General features: G+C 49.9%; 1 protein-coding gene across 1 annotated transcript; it reads right to left on the bottom strand.

Moving 5' to 3' along the window:
- PSMD3 (proteasome 26S subunit, non-ATPase 3) lies at window positions 2,365–15,346 on the bottom strand. The gene is made up of 12 exons (XM_013972353.2): window positions 14,931–15,346; window positions 12,870–13,060; window positions 11,137–11,274; window positions 9,770–9,906; window positions 8,734–8,924; window positions 8,468–8,571; window positions 5,023–5,137; window positions 4,801–4,920; window positions 4,363–4,466; window positions 3,982–4,137; window positions 3,009–3,059; window positions 2,365–2,828 (listed from the first exon to the last, which is right to left on the bottom strand). The coding sequence occupies exons 1-12, from the start codon at window positions 15,148–15,150 to the stop codon at window positions 2,751–2,753; spliced, it is 1,605 nt and encodes a 534-aa protein (XP_013827807.1). The 5' UTR covers window positions 15,151–15,346; the 3' UTR covers window positions 2,365–2,750.

Raw genomic sequence — 20,117 nt, 5'->3', positions numbered from 1 at the left:
CTGGGTCTCCGTTGCTGTGTGGCTTTTCTCTGCGGTGAGCTGCGGCTACTCTCTCGCTGCGTCGCAAGCGCTTCTTATTGTGGTGGCTTCTCTTGTGAAGCGTGGGCCCCAGGGCGCGTGGGCTTCAGTAGTTGGGGCTCTGAGCCCTGGGCAAAGCCTCAACAGTTGTGGCACATGGGCTTAGCTGCTCTGCAGCATGTGGGATCTTTCCAGGTGAGGGATGGAACCCATGTCTCCTGCACTGGTAGGTGGATTCTTTACCACGGAGCCACCAGGGAAGCCCCAGAAAGTCATTTTAAAGGTCAGGCAAAGTGGTCAAGGGCCAGAAGGACAGCAATGTGAGGACAAAAACCAACCAACCAGCAAGAAAACAGAGCCACAGGCTGAGACTGGAAGGCTGCACACACCCCACAGAACGGGACCCTCACTTGGCATCACACAGGCCAGGGTTCACGGCCCACCTAAGCCTGTCCTCACACCCTGGAAGGGTGTGGGGGCGGTGCTCACCATCAGTCCTCATCCTTTCTGGAAGGGAATTAAAGATCTATTAGATTTTTGAATCGGCCTATAAAATGGGGAAAAGATTGAATCCTTAAAAAAGAAAATAAAGTTTGGATGCAAGGAACTAAGCAAGGCCAGTCTAAAACATGCCTTTAATGGAATTAGGGCTATCCACAGATGAAAATGCAGTGCATGCCTGCTGAGCCTTCAGTCATGTCCGACTCTCTGCGACCCTATTGTATGGACTGTAGCCCGCCAGGTTCCTCTGTCCAGGCAAGAATGTTGGAGTGGGTTGTCATGCCCTTCTCCAGGGGTCTTTCCGACCTAGGGCTTGAACCTGCGTTTGTCTCTTGTGTTGGCCGACAGGTTCTTTACCACTACTACCACCTGGGAGTACACAGCAGACCTTGCCTAACAAACAAGACTTTATTCAACTCAGTGTGCTAGGCACTGGGCAGTCCTGGAGGGACAGATATGCCTCAGGTTCTCTAAGAATCTGCAATCTAGTTGGAAAGATAAGGCTTTCATACAAACGACCTCCTAAGAGAAGAATTCCATTATCAATAAGTGAGTGGTTCAGAAGCTGGGAAGTTGAATCACTAAGAGGCAGGATGTCTGGAAGATGTGTAGAAATCAGCAAGGTGGAGGGACTTCCTTGGTGGTCCAGTGGCTAAGACTTCCCACTCCCAATACAGGGGGCCTGGGTTCGATCTCTGGTCAAGGAACTAGATCCCACACACTGCAACTAAGAGTTGGCATGCTGAGACTGAAGATCCCGCATGTTGCAACTAAAAAGACAGATCCTACAGCTGCAGTGAAGATCGAAGATCCTGTGTGCAGCAATTGAGACCCGAGCCGTGCTAAGTTGCTTCAGTTGTGTCTGTGTGTGACCCCATGAACTGTATGTATGTAGCCTGCCAGGTTCCTCTGTCCATGGGGTTCTCCAGGCAGGAATACTGGAGCAGATTGCCATTCCCTTCTCCAGATCTTCCAGACCCAGGGATTGAACTGGTATGTCTTATATCTAACCTGCATTAGCAGATGGGTTCTTAACCACTAGCGCCACCTGGGAAGCCCAGTACAGCCAAATAAATATATATATAAAAAGAAAAAGAAATCAGCAAGGTAGAGAGGAAGAGACCAATAAGAGAGGGGATGCAGCTGAGAGGGAGAAACCCATGAGGCACTGCTCAGATGACAGAGCTGGCAGGAAGGTAAGGCACGTGTACGCCCCAGGTGCCAGCCCGAGAACACGAATATCGCAAATGACCTGAGGGGCGCGCCACTGGCAGTGGCTGAAGCCTTGGAGAGCTGCGCAGGCCCACCGTCTCACCATATGCTGCTGGAGCAGGTGGGCTGGGGGCCACAGGGAGCCCCCTCGTGCCCGATCACTCCTCCCTGCCCTCAGGGAGGAGCCCATCCTCCCCTCTCAAGGGCCAGCTGGGCAGGACCCTGCTCCCAACATGGTGCAGCCTTGCTGGAGACCCTTCTCTCCTCATTGAATCTCCCCTGAGGGCCAGACAGACTCTCACATTTTGTTTGATCCATTGGAAGCCTAGATTCCTCATTTTAGAGCCAGGAGATCACCGAGTATAATCATTTATTTGACAGATCTGGCAAAGGAGCCTGAGAGGTTGAGAGAGTTGCCCAATTATTTGAGAGCCAGTTAGATGCGAAAGAGTAAACCCAGGCCCTTCTGACCCCAGATCAGAATCTCTTCACCCAGCCCCTGGCCGCCTCCTCATCTACAGCTGCATCAGGTCCTCAGATCATGCCTGGGGCTGGCACTCCCAGGCCAGGAGAAAAATCTGGGCCTGTTAACACTGTACCTGTGAGGGCAAAATAGAGTAACTGATACATAAGGAGCTTTGGAGAACTTTTTATTGTTTAAAAATCATAATTGAAGCTTCAAAAAACATACAGCCTAACACATGTCCCAGTTCCGGTGCCCTACTCCCTGGAGGAGGGCACAGGGCTAGTCCCTCCCATCGTGCTGCCCACATCACTAGCCAGGACCCTGCCCTGGGGAGGCTGCCCGCCCGCCCGCCTGCCCCCGTGTGCTAAGTCACCGGCTGAGGAGGGGCCCTGGGATGAGGTAGGGTGACCGGCTCCCTGCACCCCTCACCCCCTGCACATAGCAGTCTGTGTGCCCCATGTGGGAAGAGGAGCCAGTTCCCTGGGCAGGGGACCCCCATGGGGGAAAGACAGAGCCAGTCCCCACTCACCCCACCCCTCCCCAGCCCCCCAGCTCAAGGGAAGCTGTCGTCGTCATCTTCTGCCATCTCCTTGGCAAACTCCAAGTCCTGCTGCTCCCGCTCTCGCCGCTCCTGGGGAAGAGGACCAGGGGGCGGGGGGCTGAGGACCAGCCTGGGGCTCGTGGTCTGCACCCAGTCCGACCCACCCAGGCTGCTGAGGACCAGCCAGGCACTCACTTGGTCTGCACCCAGCCCGACCCACCCAGGCTTTCCAGAAACTTCCCCTTCCACCCAAAGCAGAAAGCAGCTTACCTCTGCAGACTCCAAGTCCTTGTTGTAGGATTTGGGAGGAAACCTCATGGCCTGAAGCACAATGGAGAGAGGAGTGAGTGAAGAGGAGGCAGGCACCTGGGCGCTAGGAAATGCACCAGACAGGTGACACTCCTCAGTTTAGTCTGCTGGGGCATGGTGACTAATGACCCGTGACACCACGTGATAAACACTGAAAAGAAAATCCAGAGGGATAAGCGACCAACGCTGTCAGTCAGGCAGGGAGGCGGACTGGCAGTGAGAAGGAGGAAGAATGGATGGCCTATGAGAGTGGAAGGAAGGGCATTCTAGGCAGACATTCAAGGTGTGAGAGGTTAGGCTGGAGCTCAGTGGGGCCAGCTGGGAGGAGGGGAGAAGGGGGGGAGGGGCTGACGGGAGCGGTCCTGGGGAGTGAGGCTAGAGACACAGGGGACCAGTCACAAAGGGTCTTTCATGCACAGCGTTTGCCTGATTTCAGACAAAGTGATATGCCTGGTTTCCTGGGGGGAGAGACCAGGAAAAACAGTGTCCGACAGTACCAGCACCACACAAAGGCTTGGAGCCTTTTGTGGACCAAGATGGTGGTCCCACCCTTTACACAATTCAAACTCTGCTAAGTGTCCCAAGACAGTGATTTCATCCGATCTCGACAACTCTGTGAAGCAGGCAGGGCAGGTAATACCTCCCTATCAGTCTCACAAATGGAGACATGGAGACTTCAGAGAAGGTAAACGACTCAAATTTGGAACCAAATCCAGAACTGCGCACTCTAAACCCCAGTCTGATCCTCCCTGGCAACCAGACCCTTTAAGTGCACAGAGGCATTGTGGTCCCACAAGCCAAGTCCTTTGCCCCTCCTGGACCCCCAGTGCTTTAGAGACTGGGAGCCGGGCCCCAAACCAAGCCAGTCTTCTCTAGGAGCCTGTGGGTGTGGCAGCGTGCTGCCCAGCTGGCTCTGCAGCTCAGGGCCCCTCACCTTGACAGACATGTTGTGAATATCCAGACAGAAGGAAATGCGCTGGTGGAAGGCCAACTGGGGCTCGCGGGTGGAATAGATGTCAATCATCTCCTTGGACTGGACGTAGCCCTTCTCGTGGTTGATGCTGGCCTCAATGACGCCATCTCGAATGGCCTGCAGGCCCCAAAGGGAGGAGAAGTCACCAGAAAGTCCATCTTCTAAGTCTGAGAACATCCCGTCTCATCTCTTTGTCCTCGCTGATCTCTCCTACATTCATTCACACAGACACTCTGGCAACTTCCTGGCTTCACTGTAAGCTGGGCATGCCGCCGCTTTAGCCGTCAACCCCCTCCCGCCTCGCGCCTGAAACAGCGTCTGTGGCCCCTGAACCAGGCCCACCTTGGCGACAATGAATTCTGCATCCTCTGGGCTATCAAGCTGCAGCTTCTGGGCGATGTCCGCCAAGGAGATGCGGGAATAGGAGAGGCTGATCATGCGCACACCTGGGAGGAGGGGTGCGGGGAGGACAGGCTGGGCACAGACCCTTCACCTGCCCGGGCAGCCACAGCGCTGTCCCAGCCCCAGAGAAGCAGAGTCCCAGTCCTGCTTCCAGGCTCCCTCAGACCCTGACCCACACTTGTCTTTTTTTTTTAAGTGATCAGGTTACCTTTTCTTTTTTCTAGTTTGGCTGCACTGGGTCTTTGTTACAGCGCAAGGGCTTCTCACTGCAGCGTGTGGGCTTAGCTGCCCCGCAGCACGTGGGACCTTTGTTCCCTGACCAGGAACTAAACCCGCATCCCCCACCCTGGAAGGTAGATTCTCAAGCCCGACCCACACCTGTCTTGATGACGTTGTGCCGCAGTCGGATGATGAGGGTGTAGGTCCCATCTGCTTGGAACTTCTCCCCAAACTGATCCAGGACCTGGTTGAACTTGGCTAGGTTTCCTGTCCTGACAGCTGCGGTGGGGAGAGGAGTGGGTCAGATGCTGCCCGTGGCGCATACACCAGAGGGGACACAGTGCTGGGGGGCGGCACACCCTGGGAGGGGACCAGCCTTACCCTGGGTCAGAAGGAAGTAGGGCATGAGTGAGCGCTTGAGGGATGGTTGACGGAACTGCAGCCGGTCTGGGATCTCCCCCAGCAACAACTCCACCACAATCAGAAGCTTGTGCACCTGGAAGGCAGTGGGCAGGGAGCCCACAGGGTGGGAGGAGAAAACCAAGGGGGCTTCAACTCAGCCAGACACACCGGAAAAGAAGGACGGCGGCACTGGACTGGGCCCATGAGAGAGGAAAACACCCTCAAGCTGTGCTGCATGTGGAACCGAGGCTCTGCCTTGGGATCAGGCCCTGGGAGCCTCTGACCCTCTGACTACACCGGGCCCTCAGCTTCATTTCACTTAGCCAATCAGTGCACAATGCTCCAAAATGGCAAAGCTCCAAATTACAGGCTGGATGGGCAGGTTCTATGGCTCAGAACCAATGAGGACGCAGGACCCAGAGGCCTCGGGGATGGGATGCAAGTCAGCCTAAAGATGCTGGTTATGGAGGTGAACCGTATGTAAGCTAGTCATCTGGGTAGAGGAAGAAGCACAGGAAAGGGCCTGCAGAGCCTCGGTGAATGAGCTGGGTATGAGGGACAGGGTTGCCTGGGAAACCGGGTCCCTCCTCCTGATGCAGCACCCTGCAAGGGAGACTGTGGGAGGAGGGGACGACTTTCCCCACAAGCAGGAGGGACAGGAGCCCAGATAGCTAAACTACGGGCAAGCAAGTGTCACAAAGGAGGCAAGGGGTTAAAAATGGGGGTGGGTGATGGTGCCCACAGCTGGGCAGGGAGGGCCCCGCCTTCCAGGGTGGTCCCCTCGCACACCACTACTCTGTCCCTCTGCGTACTCCATGAGTGAGGGGAAAGCCATGGTGATGGCAGAAATTAACATGAGCTCTGAGGATTCTTTTAAGCAATGGCAGACTGGTACTTTTTTGGCCACACCTTACAGAATGCAGGATCTTAATTCCCTGACCAGGGACAGAACCTGTGCCCCCTGCACTGGGAACACAAAGTCTTAACCACTGGATCATGAGGGAAGTCCCAGGCTTGAGAAATCTGATGAAGCAGAAAAAGGAGGGAGAATGATTCAGCCAAGGGGACAGGCTGGAGAAGAGGCCAGTGTACTTGAGGAGGTGAGGGGGTCTGTCAGGAGAGATGCCTGGGGCACGTCTCGGGATGCCCAGTTCTGAGTGCCAAGCTGAGTTCTGAGCTCGGAGACAGAATGCCAGTCTTTACTTGCTAGCTAGAAATGTCGAGTCTCTGGATTCCTCCTCCCTAGAGTGGGTGTAATAATAATACTACCTGAACTACCAGATCCACAAAACTCACAATACTTTACTGGATAGGAAATGGGAAAAATGCAAGCTTCCTGGACCAGGTAGACCAGCAGTGTCAGTGGCTCAAACAAGGGCACGGGCACCATCAGAGAGGAGATGACTACCAAAGGCGTCAGGCAAATCAACAGATGACTCAGTGATAGGGAAGGTGGGGACAAGTCCAAGATGACCCAAGGCTTCTATGCAGATCAGGAGAGCAAGAAGGACTGTAAATGGCACACAGGCGGGTCTGGACAAGGTGATGTGAGGAACCAGCAAGTATCTTAATGGAGATGTGTGCTGAGAAGTGGAATTTGCAGGTCTGGGTTTGTGAGAGGGCTCAAAACTTGTATTATGGGCTGAACTGGGAACCCCCAGATTTTTATGGTGAAGTCCTAACCTGAGTACCTCAGAATGTGACTGGATTTGGAGCTAAAACCTTTAAAGAGGTTTATGAAGGGAATATGAAGTCATGTGAGTGGGCCCTAATCCAATTATGACTGGGGTCCTTACAAGAAGAACTAGAGATACAGATATGCACGGAAGGAAGACCATCTGGAGATGGCAGAAGATGGACAACTCCAAGCAAAAGAGAAGCTCCCAGAACAACCTGGCCACACTGACATCCTGAATTCGGACTTCTCACCTCCAGAAATGGAACGAAATAAATTTCTGCTGTTTAAGCCAGCCAGTCTTCTTACAGCAACCCGGGCGGATTAAGACAGATTAATGGACTTTGGTGATGCATTGTGGTGGAGAGAGCTAAGCCGTGAAAACAAATGAGATTCCCCCAAGGCGAGAACGTGGAACAGTTACGGATGGTACACTTTCAGCGTGCTCTGCTTCAGATGCCATGTTAAACTCCACATCTGTCTCTACCCATTCTCACCCGCCCTGTTTTTACTTAAAGCTAGCTCTCCGCTTGGGCTCTCTAGCCCATTCCTCCTACCTCTTCCCAGGCCTTGGCTCATCACCTATCTGCTTCAGCCTCTCTGGGTGGGAAGTTCTCCCACCTCTGCTTCTTCACCTCTCGAGCAGCCCTTCCACCTCTTTCCTGGCTCCTTCACCAACAGTCCACGGGCAAGGCCTCACTCCAGCTCCCTCTGCTCCTTCTTGCAACCTGGGTCTGCCACAGAAAACTCTGAAACCTTATCCATCCACAGCAAAATCTGGTTTGAAAACACCGCTTTACCCACTGAGACCTTTCCTTGGTGTGCACCACAGCCTGTATGTCAATTACGTACATTTTTACTGATTTTTAGAAGAAGGTTTAGCGTGTGTCCTACATTGTAAGCAATCTTACATTCTGCAATGTACCTTATGTGTCTGAAAAACCACCCCTTTCTATGAAAATTCAACCTATCTTTCAAAAACCAGATCAAATATAACTGTTTAAAGATTTATTTTACCACAACTAAATTTGCCTTTCTCTGAACTAAAACCAAAGCTCCTACCAAACTGAGGTCGTTGGTGTACATGCTCATCCTGCTCTCTTTCAAGGGCTAGGAGGTGCCTGTGTGTGAGTGTGGGAGCAGTCATCTGTGGCTGGGAAAGCTGGGTCCTAATTCTGGCTGCTAGGCTCTGTGATTTTACACAGCCCTCAAGCCATTCTGCTTCAGGTGTTCTGATTCCATCTCTGAGTGCGAATACCATTTCCATTCTATCCCTCACAGTGCCCAGTATCAAGGTCAGCACTCAAGAAATATACCTGGGGACTGACAGCTCTGATGTGGCCGAGGTTTGCCTCCACCTGAGTCGGCCACCTTAAGGAGGGCCCTGGGTTCCCTGGCCACAGACACCACTGCTCCCAAAGGGGCACCTGAAGGACCAGGTAAAGAGTCCAGAGCTAATCAACACAAACAAGACCCTTGCATGAAAAGACTATAGGATCTTCTGGGGAGTCAGGAATATTTAAAACCTACCTACCAGGGAGAAGACTGGGGATATATACGGCCAGAGGCGCAGGCAGTGTCTGCCTAAGGTGCCCTGAACAACGTTGTGTGGAAACAGACATGTGATGCCACCTTTAGGGTATGAAGACAAAGTAAAGATGCCTTCCCGGCTCCTCAGATGGGGAAACAGCACTAACGTGGTATCAGATGAGAAAGGGGGGTCAAAGGGGAGAGAGACCTGCTGCTCACCGTCTGTTTGAAGCCGACAGCTGTGTGCTGAGGGGCCTTCCGAAGGGCGTTGGTCATTGTTCTTCGGGCCTCTGAGTACTCCAGCTGGATGGCTTTGATGCGCCCTGGGTGTGAGAAGAGGAGAGCTGATCAAGACGAGAGCGTTTATCCAAACCCTGGTCCTCCACAAACCAGAGCGCCTCTGAGGCACCACGGGCACCACACTCTTAGCCAATTTGTGCCGAGTGAGCCTGAGACGCCTCCTGGCTGGGGCGGGCCCTGCTCACCTGTGTAGTAGAGGTACCTTGCCCACTCGTTGTTGTTGGCCTGCTCGGGGAACACGGACTTGGACACCAGCTTCTCGGCCTGGTCGTACAGGCTGTAGTGCAGGTAGTTCCGCAGCAGGAGGTTCAGCAGTGTGGCCTGCCCGTCCGTGTCATGCCGCAGTGTGGCGGTCCGGAGCCGAGCGTGCAAGAAGCTTCAAGAACAGAAGAGATGAGGTCAAAGGCCTCCAGTAACAACTCGGAATAGTCAACTAGTAACGCACCAGTGTGGGTGCACAGAGGACCTGCACTCAGATGGGGGAGACAGACAACTCTCATGATGAATAAGCGTACTGTGAGGCCTGACAAAAGGTGGGGGTGGGGGGTGACGCAGAAATCAGGGTAAGTGCGATAGGGGCGCAGGAGGACAGGAGGGAGTTGTGGCTTTAAACAGACCGGTCAGGGTAGGACTCACTGAGAAGGTTACAGTTAAGCACAGGCTTGAAGGACGCAGGGAGAAGGGCACTCTCAGCCAAGGGAAGTGTTCGCCCGTGGAAGAGCGAGGCGTCAGGGAGCAGGGGGGGCCCAGACCCTATGAGGCCTCAAAAGCTTTTATCAGGAGGGCTTTTCCCTGAGGGGAATGGGGAGCCACCGCAGGTTCCAAGCAGAGGAGTGAAAGGCTTTCCAGCCTGTCCTTATACCTTATTTTAAAAAAAAAAAACCTTTTATTTTATATTGGAGCACAGCCAATTAACAACGCTGTGATAGTTTCAGGTGCAAAACAAAGGGACTCAGCCATACTGCCCTCGTACCTCTGACCCACTGAAGAGGTGGGTGAGAGGAGGAGCCTGGGGGACAGGACTTAGCAGGCCAGTGGTCATCTCTGCCTCAGCCCCTCAAGCCCTCCCGCAGCTCAGGGTGTGTTAGCCGTCACCCCCACTTCCTGCTGGGCCCTTAGCGCCTCCCAGGCCTCGGCCCCCTGCAAGTCCACAGCTCTGTGCAGCGCCTGACCATGTTGCTGACCCCGAGGGCCGCGAGCGAGACCCCTGGCCACCAGTACCTGCGCACCACATCCAGCTTATCCAGGAACTCATAGACCCGGGCGTGATAATAGTAACACTTGGCAGCCACAAGGTCCAAGGCCCGGCGGTTCTGAGTGCTGATCTTCTGCATCAGATCATCAGAAATCTTCTGTGCCTGGGGAGGCAGGCAAAAGAGAGTCAAGCGGCAGTGCTTCAAAATTTAAACACGGAGCTATCACATGAGCCAGCAAGCCCCCTCCTAGGCATATATCCAAGAGAACTGGAAACGTATGTTCACATAAAAGCTTGCACATGAATGTTTATATCAGCATTTTTCACAATAACCCTAAGTGGAACCGGCCCAAGTGCTTATCATCCAATCAATGGTTAAACAAAATGTGGTATATCCATGTGATGAAATAGTACTCCTCCATAAAAAGGAACAGAGTACAGATACACGCTACAACATAGATAAACCTAGAAAACCCTAAGCTACAGAAAGAAGTCAGACACAAAAGGCACAGAGTATCCATGGGACACAAAGTATTAAAAGATTACTGGGCTGTGGGGAGGGGAGAACAAGGTGTGATTACTAACAGGTATGGTATTTTTCTTTGTGGGGGGCGGTGGGGGTTGGTGGGGTAATGACTAAGCTTATCTGGAATTAGACAGGAGGGCAGTTGTACAACTTTGTGAATATACAAAAAAGCCATCGAAATCTAGACTTTCAAGTGGGTGAATTATAGCTAAAGAGCAACCAATCAAACAAAAACCAACCAGCGGCAAAGCAAGGAAAAAATAAAACAGAAGACTGAGGCATAAGACCTGTCACCTCCTGGGTGTGCCCCGGGAGAGAAGCTGAGCCTGCCAGGGCAGCTGCCCCAGCTGGAGGCGGTGCTGGAAGAGTCGTATCCACAATGGAGTCTTTCAGATCCACAGTAAGAGCTGCCATTTATTAACATGTAGGGAATGCTGACTTTGTGCAGGTCATTGTGCCAAGTTATTTTTCAAATGTATTATTTTTACTTAATACTAATGATAAACTTGTAAGAATGGCAGCTCGTCTTATTTTACACACAGCTGGAAGAAATCAACTTGCCTAAGGTACAAATGGGATTTGAAGCCAGGTCTTTCTGCCTCCAAATCTACTCTTTCCAAAGCATCCCCCACCCAGGGACTGCGCCACAGAGAGGCAGAGTGGCTATGGGCAGGCCTTTCCCAGAGCCGGAGCAGGAGTTGAGGGGTCTTCCTCGGATGTGGGGCTGGGCGCATCCTCATGCTGGGCAAGAGTCTGGGGGGCAGTGAACGACCCAGTGATGATCTATTTCTTCACGAGAGGCAATCCCCCCCACTAACCCCACGCACTGCCTGGGGCGCGTTAGTCACACGCTCTGGTCTTGGATACCTCTTTGTAGCGCTTGCTGTTCATCAGGAAGATAACCATGAGAAGCTGGAGGTAGGCTTCCACTTCAGGCAGGAGGGGAGCCGACGCAGATTTTCCTGTTCGGGGACGGAACTGTAAATCGGCTTCTGTGTCCATGGGCTAGGAGAGGACGTGAGTTACCGTGGAAGAGCTCAGTCAGATCAATACACCAGGAATTTCTTAAGCACTCACTATTATTTCAACAGAGATTTACTAAGTGCCCACTGTGTGCCAAGATTTTTCTGGGTGCTGGGGATACAAAAATATTGAAGGGAGTCAAAAAGGCTGGCGATAAAATCAATACAGAAAAGAGTTACAGAGGTATAACATCCTTATAGAAGAGAACGGGGACAGAAAGGATGATGTAAGGACCCCTCAGAGAACCTACAATCTAACTAGAGATTAAACCACCATACCTGAAACCACTGCAAATTCTGTCAGGCAGGGTTTAATAAAGTGATATACTTCTAGAGATGAGATCAAGAATAATGAGACAGGGAGTTCCCTGGTGGTCTAGTGGCTGGGATTCTAGGTTTCACTGCTGTGGTCTGGGTTCAACGCCTGGTGGGGGAATTGAGTTACGCAAGCTGCGTGGCTTGGCCAAAAAAGAATAATGAGACAAAAAAAAAATTTTTTTTGGTGGTAATAAAGAAATTTAGGGGGAAATTGACATATATAGTATTTATTTTCAGATCTAGTCACTAAAACTGGAATAATGTGTAACAGATCAAAAAATGATCTTGGTGGAGGACTTCAGAGATGTACAGGTTAAAAAATATTCCAGGCAGGGCTGGGGGAGGGTGCTTTTCCCCTTTCCCAGACAGTAAAGTCTTACTGTCCACCTCAGGGGATTTCCTGAGTTTTACATCTACGAAACAGATTGTAAGCATACAGAATTTTAGGGAGATGAAGGTAGCTGAAGGGCCAATGAAGTTTAAGAAGGGGCAGGACTTGAACTGTACCATGAATGATAAGAGAAGTTTTGCAGTCAGAAAGGAAAAGGAGAGCTTTCTCCTGGCATGCAGACAACCACCACCAGCAAACTAACGTCATCAACATGCACTCTGTGCCACACACTGTTCTAACAGCCTTCCCCGTCTTCCTCAGCAACTGCCCCACAACGTGCCCCCAGAGCTGTTCATCACATACATCAGACGAAGCCCAGGGAAGTTAGGTCAGACACCAAATGGTAGAGCTGGGATTAAACACTCAATCTTCCCCCAAAACCTGTGCTCTTAACCACGGTTCTCTTTTGGGTGGGGCCACACTGCAGGGCATGCGGAATCTTAGTCCCCCGTCCAGGGATCCAACTACAACCCCTGCAGTGGAAGCAAGGAGTCTTAACCACTGGGCCACCAGGGAAGCCCCTTAACCACTGTTCTCTACATCCTCCATGGTGAAGCTTCAGAGGCAGAGAGATGGTAGAACCTTCTCCTAGGCCCTATGTTGGGAGTGGTGGGAAATGAATGTAGTTGGAAGGGTCCTGATTCTCAGATCCTTTTTCTGACTCAGAATAATGACCCTACAGGGCAGAAGGATGGTCCCCCTGTTAGAGGGCAGATGAGTATTTAGAGGGGCTGCTTTGCTTCGTGTCTCTGCTGTGGCAGGTAATAAGACAGGTCTCCAGGATGGGACACAGCTACCCAGGGCGGAATGTGTGGCCCTGTGTGTCTCAAGCCAAGCCCACACTCCTGTGCTGGCCTGACTCCACTCACCTCTTCCAGGAAGGGTAGCAAGAAGTCTCGAGTAGCATTGTTGGAAGTGAAGAAGCCGTGCACAGCCTTGTACAGAACGTAGTGGTTGAGGCGGCGGGACGTGGAAGGCAGCATCCGTAGGGCCCGCAGCACAAACCGAGGCTCCTTGCCTGACACTGCCTTCTCCAGCTGTTTCACGTGCTCCTTGATGTCTGTGGAGGAACAGGGGAGGAAAAATGTGAATTCCAACTCCTCCTACCCCTCCGCCACTCCAACCAAGCAGTCTTAGGAAGCCTCTTACAAATGTTAGGATGTGGCCAGTCCCCTCTTTTGCTCTGACAGGGTTGAGCAATACTTATGGATGCCATATGCTGATTTTAAGACATAACCAAGAGACACAGAAAAATAAAGCTGGGTTGGGGAAGAAGTAGAGAGTGACATAAAAAGGAAAAAAAAAACAATGAAAAACAAAAATACGTGGGGATTTAGCAGATCTTCAAATAGGAAAACACTTTCCAAATGTGAACAATGGGAGAAATCACACACATACACACACACAAGACTGAAAGAACTTCGTAGAAAAAGCAAACAAACAAACAAAATCCTTCTGATAACTGTAGCAAAAGAAAAGTAACTGCAACAAATGTGGCCAGAGATGCATATTCAATAAAGAGCTTGTAGAAAGGATTAAAATAAATACAAATGAGCATGAATGGTCAATATGAAAAGAGGAATGACAAATAGACATGAAAAATGCTTCATTAGTATTCAAATAACCACGAATGAAAACATTTTTCAATAATCATTCTAACAGTATTTGAAAAATGATAACATACAGAGTACAGGGGTAACCAGGACATTTCTGTTTGCATAATGTAAATCAGTACAGTTTTCCTGGACATATCTACCAAGGACCTTAAAAATATTTATCCTTTCAACTCAGGGATCTATGCTGAATGAGTAATTATAGAAATAGATCAAATACGTGGGCAGAGATGATGGCTGCAAAGCTATTTATAATGGAGGAAAATGGAAACGAATGTCCAGAAATAAGGGAGCACCATCAATTGGCAGCTTCTCAGTTTCCCTTGTATTCATATTCCTTTGTATTAGAATAGGAGCTGATGCAGTCAACACTATCACATCCTCAAACCACTACCCAGGAGCATAACTTTGCTTATTTCAATGTTTTTGAGCTAGTTTCTCATGCAGTTAAGCAAAGAGAAAATCCAATGACTAGTCCTATCCTACTTGATCCAGAAGTGGGAAATGGCACCAGGGTCACAGTGGGGAGTCTTCACTCTACCCACTCCAAATATGGACAGAATGCTCTAAGCTGGAAAAGTGAAATATAAACTTGGAGGAACAAGAGGAGGATGGAAACAGAACAGGCACCAAGGAAAAGAGAAATGGGGGAATTGGCATATAGTTTAGGTGGGAGGTGAGTATCAGGAACTCAAAAGTTGAAAGTGTATCATGTGTTTAAACTCTTTAGAAACAGAGCAGGAGTGAGGGTTTGAAGGGAGAGAAAAACGAGATAGGATCGTTTGGCCAGTTCAATTAGAGAGCAACGAGGAAGCAAGATACTAAGCAGAAAGGGCTCTCTTAGCGGAGTTTGTTAAAGGTGGTTAAGACAACAGAAATCATTCTTAAAACACAGGAGTCAGTATTCTGTGTTATTCTTATCCCCCTTCAAAGATAAATAGAGACACTGGTTTTTATAGAGATCGGTCATGCATTGGGGTCACTAAAATCAGTCTGATGAGATATAAGTGGAATAATAAGGTAAGAGGAGAGAACTTAGAAGAGGGAGTCTATGGGCCCAGTGAGACCTAATTCTAGATGCAATTCCCCGTGGAGGGAAGGTGTGTGAAAAGGGAGGAGTCCAGAGTCTAGAGAGACTGTTCAGTTATCCGGGCCGCGGTCGGGAGTGTCAGGGTAGCGGGAGCAGGCACCTGGGGGTGATCCCAAGGAACCCCCAAGTCACGGTGGTGGAGGCTACGCTGGGGTCCCAAGGAGAGGCTACATCATCGGGTGCTGTCACCCGTGATCAGGGCACGACCCCGGCCCAAGCTCTCGTACCCTCCAAGGTGACGGTGTCCAGCTCTCGCTGGGAGTGCTCAGCCGCCGCAGCCGCCGTCTTGCCAGCGGTCTCCCCGGTTGATCCGCCACCCGCCGCTGCCTCCTCTTTCATCTCCACATCCTGGGGGGCCGGGGGCGGCGGTGGTTCTTGTTCCCCTCCGCCGGGCGGCGGCTTCGCCTTGTCCGCGCCGCGGCGCCGCGCCGAGCCCTCCTGCTTCATGGCGCCCGGGGTCGCGGCCTAGTCCGGGGACCGAGGCCGGGGCCTCGCGTAAACCCTCGCACCGGAGACCAGGAACCGAGCCGGGCCTGCACACGAGCGCGGGCTCGCGTCGGGCCGCACGATGACGGAGCAGCTGCAAACCCCTTCCCGGCGCTGGGCCTTCTGGGAAACGACAGGCCGGGCTGGTCGATGGCCGAGTCATCAAAGGGGGAAAAAGTCAACCACCGAGACGCATGATGGAGGCGGATCTCCACGGAAGGAGCGGGGAGGAGCTTCTTTGAGTCTGTAAGGCTTGTTTTAGAGTGCTCCACTGTGTTGATTTTCTTGCTTGCTTCTCTCACATTGTACTTCCGTGAATGTCCACAAGAGGTCCACAAGCGGTCACCTCAGGCTCCAGCTAGGTTACAGCGGAGCACCCCACCCAGCAAAGAGTGGGTAGGACCTACCGGAACGCAGGGCGTTTTGACGCCATGAGTTGCTGGGCGGGTTTCATGCTTAAACTCTCAGTTTGCCCCCGGCAGGGTTCACTTTGGAGAGCCACGAGGCTGGTCCTCAACCGTAGCCCGGTGCATCGGGCACGAGAGAAGAAAAGAATCTGCGGAGGGTTGTGGAGCTAGGATGTTGTTCAGTCACTCGGTCTGTCCGATTCTTTGCGACTCCATGAACTGCAGCACGCCAGGCTTCCCTGTTCATCGCCGTCTCCTGGAGTTTGCCTGGCGTGCTGCTATCCATGGGGTCGAAAAAAGACTCGGACACGACTGAGCAGCTGAGCAACAACAAATGTCCACTGAGTCGGTGATGACACCCAAACATCTTATCCTCTGTCGCCTCCTTATCGTGCCCTCAATCTTTCCCAGCATCAGGGTCTTTTCGTGTTATTCGGCTCCTGGCATCAGGTGGCCAAAGTATCGGAGCTTCAGCTTCAGCATCAGCCCTTCCAATGAATAGTCAGGGTTGATTTCATTTAGGATTGACTGGTTTGATTTCCTTGCTGTCAAAGGGATTCTCAAGAGTCTCTTCCAGGACCACAGCTGGAAAGTATCAGTTCTGTTGGATTTGAAATAAAACCGAACTGGAGACGACAGATAATCCTATGGGATTCAGAGTTTGAAAAGTAAAAGTGAAAGTCACTGGATTGAGTAGCCTTTCTCTTCTCCAGGGGATCTTCCCAACCCAGGGGTCGAACCCAGGTTTACATGCTGCATTGCAGGCGGATTCTTTACCAGCTGAGCCACAAAGCAAACCCATCTGTGTTTAGCTAGTGCTGAAAATAAAGCATAAAATCCGCAGCAGAGGAATGCGGATATGAGAGTGTCGATCAGTTCAGTTGCTCAATCGTGTCCGACTCCTTGCGACCGCATGGACTGCAGCACACCAGGCCTCCATGTCCATCACCAACTCCCGGAATTTACTCAAACTCATGTCCGCTGAGTCAGTGATGTCATCCAACCATCTCATCCTCTATCATGTCCCCTTCTCCTCCCGCCTTCAATCTTTCCCAGCTAGGGTCTTTTCAAATGAGTCACTTTTTCACATCAGGGGCCAAAGTATTGGAGTTTCCAATGAATATTCAGGACTGATTTCCTTTAGGGTGAACTGGTTGGATCTCCTTGCAGTCCAAGGGACTCTCAAGAGACTTCTCCAACACCACAGTTCAAAAGCATCAATTCTTCCGCACTCAGCTTTCTTTATAGTCCAACTCTCACATTCATACATGACCACTGGAAAAACCATAGCTTTGACTAGACGGACCTTTGCTGGCACAGTAATGTCTCTGCTTTTGAATATATGCTATCTAGGTTGGTCATAACTTTTCTTCCAAGGAGCAAGTGTCTTTTAATTTCTTGGCTGCAGTCACCATCTGCAGTGATTTTGGAGCCCCTCAAAATAAAGTCTGTCACTGTTTCCATTGCTTCCCCATCTATTTGCCATAAAGTGATGGGACCAGATGCCATGATCTTAGTGTTCTGAATGTTTAGTTTCAAGCCAACTTTTTCACTCTCCTCTTTCACTTTCATCAAGAGGCTCTTTAGTTCTTCTTCATTTTCTGCCATAAGGGTGGTGTCATCTACATATCTGAGGTTATTGATATTTCTCCCTGCAATCTTGATTCCAGCTTGTGCTTCATCCAGCCCAGCGTTTTTCATAGTGTACTCTGCATATAAATTAAATAAGCAGGGTGACAATATATAGCCTTGACATACTCCTTTCCCTATTTGGAACTAGTCTGTTGTTCCATGTCCAGTTTTAACTGTTGCTTCTTTACCTGCACATACAGATTTCTCAGGAGGTAGGTCAGGTGGTCTGTTATTCCCATCTCTTTAAGAATTTTCCACAGTTTGTTGTGATCCACACAGTCAAAGTCTTTGGCGTAGTCAATAAAGCAGAAGTAGATGTTTTTCTAGACCTCTCTTGATTTTTTGATGATCCAACGGATGTTGGCAATTTGATCTCTGGTTCCTCTACCTTTTCTAAATCCAGCTTGACCACCTGGAAGTTCATGGTTCACGTGCTGTTGAAGCCTGGCTTGGAGAATTTTGAGCATTACTTTGCTAGCGTGTGAGAGGAGTGCAATTGTGTGGTAGTTTGAGCATTCTTTGGCATTGCTTTTCTTTGGGATTAGAATAAAAACTGACCTTTTCCAGTCCTGTGGCCACTGGTGAGTTTTCCAAATTTTCCGGCATATTGAATGCAGCACTTTCACAGAATCATCTTTTAGGATTTGAAATAGCTCAAGTAGAATTCCATCACCTCCACTAGCTTTGTTTGTAGTGATGCTTCCTAAGCCCCACTTGACTTCACATTCCAGGATATCTGGCTCTAGATGAGTGATCACACCATCGTGATTATCTGATGTCGTGAAGATCTCTTTTGTATAGTTCTTCTGTGTATTCTTGCCACCTCTTCTTTATATCTTCTGATTCTGTGAGGTCCATACCATTTCTGTCCTTCATTGTGCCCATCTTTGCATGAAGTGCTCCCTTGGTATCTCTAATTTTCTTGAAGAGAACTCTAGTCCATTCTATTGTTTTCCTTTATTTCTTTGCATTGATCACTGAGGAAGGCTTTCTTATCTCTCCTTGTTATGTTTTGGAACTCTGCTTTCAGATGGGTATATCTTTCCTTTTCTCCTTTGCCTCTCGCTCCTCTTCTTTTCACAGCTATCTGTAAGGCCTCCTCAGACAGCCGTTTTGTCTTTTTGCATTTCTTTTCCTCCTGTACAGTATCATGAACATCCATCCATACTTCTTTAGGCGCTCTGCCTATCAGATCTAATCCCTTGAATCCATTTCTCACTTCCACTGTATGATTTTAAGGGATTTGATTTAGGTCATACCTGAGTGGTCCAGTGTTTTTCTCTACTTTTTAAAATTTAAGTCTGAATTTGGCAATAAGGAGTTCATCATCTGAGCCACAGTCAGCTCCCAGTCTTGTTTTTGCTGACTGTATAGAGCTTCTCCATCTTTGGCTGCAAAGAATGTAACCAATCTGATTTTGGTATTGACCATCTGGTGATGTCCATGTGTAGAGTCTTCTCTTGTGTTGTTGGAAGAGGGTGTTTGCTATGACCAGTTCGTTCTCTTGGCAAAACTCTATTAGCCTTTGTCCTGCTTCATTCTGTACTCCAAGGCCAAATTTGCCTGTTACTCCAGGTATTTCTTGACTTCCTACTTTTGCATTCCAATCCCCTATAATGGAAAGGACATCTTTTTGGGTGTTAGTTCTAGAAGGTCTTGTAGGTCTTCATAGAACCATTCAACTTCAGCTTCTTCAGCATTACTGGTCAGGGCATAGACTTGGATTACTGTGATACTGAATGGTTTGCCTTGGAAATGAACAGAGATCATTCTGTCATTTTTGAGATTGCATCCAAGTACTGCATTTCATCTCGGACTTTTTTTTCGGGGAGAGTGTATTTGGGTGTAATTACTTCAGTGTAATAAAATTTAGGAGTCTGGTCTCTATGAGACCCAGGGATAGCATATTTAGGGGGCAGGGTGGTAAAAAATCAGCTTCAGAATGTGGTATGCTGGAAACGCTGCTCTGGGCTGTGGTGTATTGTGAGGCTGGAGGAAACAGAGAGGCTTCAGGGGTCCTTTGGGGAGATGATATACATCCAGACAGACACTGTAGTGAAATGGGGAACAGAGTACTAGTGCACTTAAGGAGCACCTAAATGTTCTTGCCTGGAGAATCCCAGGGACGGGGGAGCCTGGTGGGCTGCCGTCTATGGGGTCGCACAGAGTCGGAAATGACTGAAGCGACTTAGCAGCAAGAGTCCCCTTGGGAAACTGGACCTGAAACCCCATCTACTCCTTCAAAGGGCTCCTCCGGTGATTCTGCAGGAGTATACAGATTCCAGTTTCCTAAGACACAAAAAGCAAAACACTCCTTTCCTATCTTGGAGCTTTTATCTCTCCCGTAAATGGAAGGTTTGCGTTTAGACCAGGTCAGACCCTGCAAGGCAACCTAGCCCTGCTGTAAGGTCCTAGAGGGCAGAGAATGTTTTGACCATATTCTCCTTTATATTTTTACAGAGAGAGGATATTCTTTGTATCCCTCCTTTTATACTATTGCAATGAATAGCTAGCTCCTTGTACTAAGTAGTGACTTCCTAAATGGAAAATTGTGTTCTCCAGTTTCAGTGAAAATGATCAATTCTTCCCGAAGTATACCCCTGCGCTCTAGGGCTGGGAGATTGGATAACAGGACTTTTGAATCATCATTGGAGTAAACTCATTAAAATGTGTGTGTTTTCTTTTAAATCTATTTATTTGGCCATGCTGGGTCTTAGCTGAAGCATGCTGGATCTACTTCCCCGACCAGGGATGAAACCGGGGCCTCCAGCACTGGGAGCTTAGAGTACTAGCCATTGGACCACCAGGGAAGTCCCTAAAGCGTGTTCTTTATAACACCATATCTGTAACTGTAGGTAGATGAGAATGGCAAAGGAAGAAAACAGATGG

This window comes from Capra hircus, chromosome 19 (genome assembly GCF_001704415.2).
Source record: "Capra hircus breed San Clemente chromosome 19, ASM170441v1, whole genome shotgun sequence".
Classification (NCBI taxonomy): domain Eukaryota; kingdom Metazoa; phylum Chordata; class Mammalia; order Artiodactyla; family Bovidae; genus Capra; species Capra hircus.
The sequence above is the reverse complement of the archived record's forward strand: the minus strand, read 5'-3'. Positions and strand labels throughout refer to the sequence as shown.